Genomic DNA, 1,263 nt, shown 5'->3' on the forward strand with positions numbered 1-1,263 from the left:
TGAAACTGTGCCACCCTGAAAAAGGTCAAACAGAGGGTTAAAAGTTACATTTTCAACAACAGGAAAGTGATTCAAAGGATGAGTCTTGTTAACGGATATTACCTGCTGTTCAGATGGAGCCGATGAGTTTTGGCGTGATGTTGGAGAAAGTGCCTGAAAGTAAAGGACGACATAAAGAGCATGAGAAACTTAAAATGAACACGTCTGAGGTTGGTTGTAAAATCAGAAAGTGTCTCCAATCGCCTGGAGCCAGTACGGCCGTTCCTACATGTGAAGTGTAGAAATGGAGTTTTTAGTTTATAAAATTGTAACTTTTCAATAGTAATCTATGACCTGAGTGGCAGAGAGCATGAGGAAAAGAGAACAGATTTGTAACAAACAACATGATGAAACTAAAAGTGAAGTTAGTGCCATCTGTTTGCACTCAGAAGTGTAAGAATAAGGAAGTACAACTCCAGATAGCAACCACTTGACACATTAATGATGACCAATGAAGAAACGTCGACACGAGTGTGTCTCGGTNGTGTGCAAAAGCACAGATTGGACTGGAACAGTTCCATACTTGTCACTGAGATATCATAAAGGCCCCCATAAAGTTTTCATAAGACCCTGGATTTAGGTATTGTTTTTTTCTCAGAGTGACGAAAATTTTGTCTCCTTTCTGCAGGTGGTAAATTCCTGCCAGGAAACTGCTCCTCAGGTCCTGCTCCTCATTGTAGATGTTCTCACTTGGAGGTTTTGGGTCAAAGCAGCGATTACTGTAAGAAATATTCCAAAATAAAATCCACTCAGAGCTGAATTTGGAAAACAATCTATATTAAATCTATAGCAGCAGGAAATTTGACAAAGGAAGTAAAAACTATGACCCACCTTTTTGACCTCAGGAGTTCAAATGGGTGGCCATAAGCATCAGTTTTCTTCATCATTTTGTGAAAGATAGTATCACACTCCTTTGCAACATTGAACTCCAGCTTGGAGTAAAGATAGTAAATACCATCCTCCTCGATTATCAATTTACCCTTTTCATATTTTATTTTGTTTGTCTCAGCTTCACCAACCGTGGCCCATTCCACCACGTTGTCCGTCCAGTTTTCTGGATTGTTGCAACCTGTTTTAAAAATGAACAAGTAGTTGAGAAAAAAAGGTTTGGACTATGAAAATAAAAACATGATGGTGTCAGAAGCAAGTTTAAGGTTTGAGTGTTTGCGAGAGCTCCTACCCATTAAATGAGCAAAAGGCTTCCGCTGTTTATTCGTCCACAGT

At 39.4% G+C, this 1,263-nt stretch overlaps 1 protein-coding gene across 1 annotated transcript; it reads right to left on the bottom strand.

Annotated features, from left to right (window-relative positions):
- Window positions 1-523: 523 nt before the first annotated feature.
- LOC106532341 (TNF superfamily member 14) lies at window positions 524-1,263 on the bottom strand (the record flags this gene model as incomplete). The annotated part of the gene is given in 3 exon segments (XM_014028379.1): window positions 524-758; window positions 871-1,108; window positions 1,220-1,263. Coding segments are annotated over 3 exon segments (475 nt in total), but the record flags the coding sequence as incomplete, so codon positions are not given.

This window comes from Austrofundulus limnaeus, unplaced genomic scaffold (genome assembly GCF_001266775.1).
Source record: "Austrofundulus limnaeus strain Quisiro unplaced genomic scaffold, Austrofundulus_limnaeus-1.0 Scaffold754, whole genome shotgun sequence".
Classification (NCBI taxonomy): Eukaryota; Metazoa; Chordata; class Actinopteri; order Cyprinodontiformes; family Rivulidae; genus Austrofundulus; species Austrofundulus limnaeus.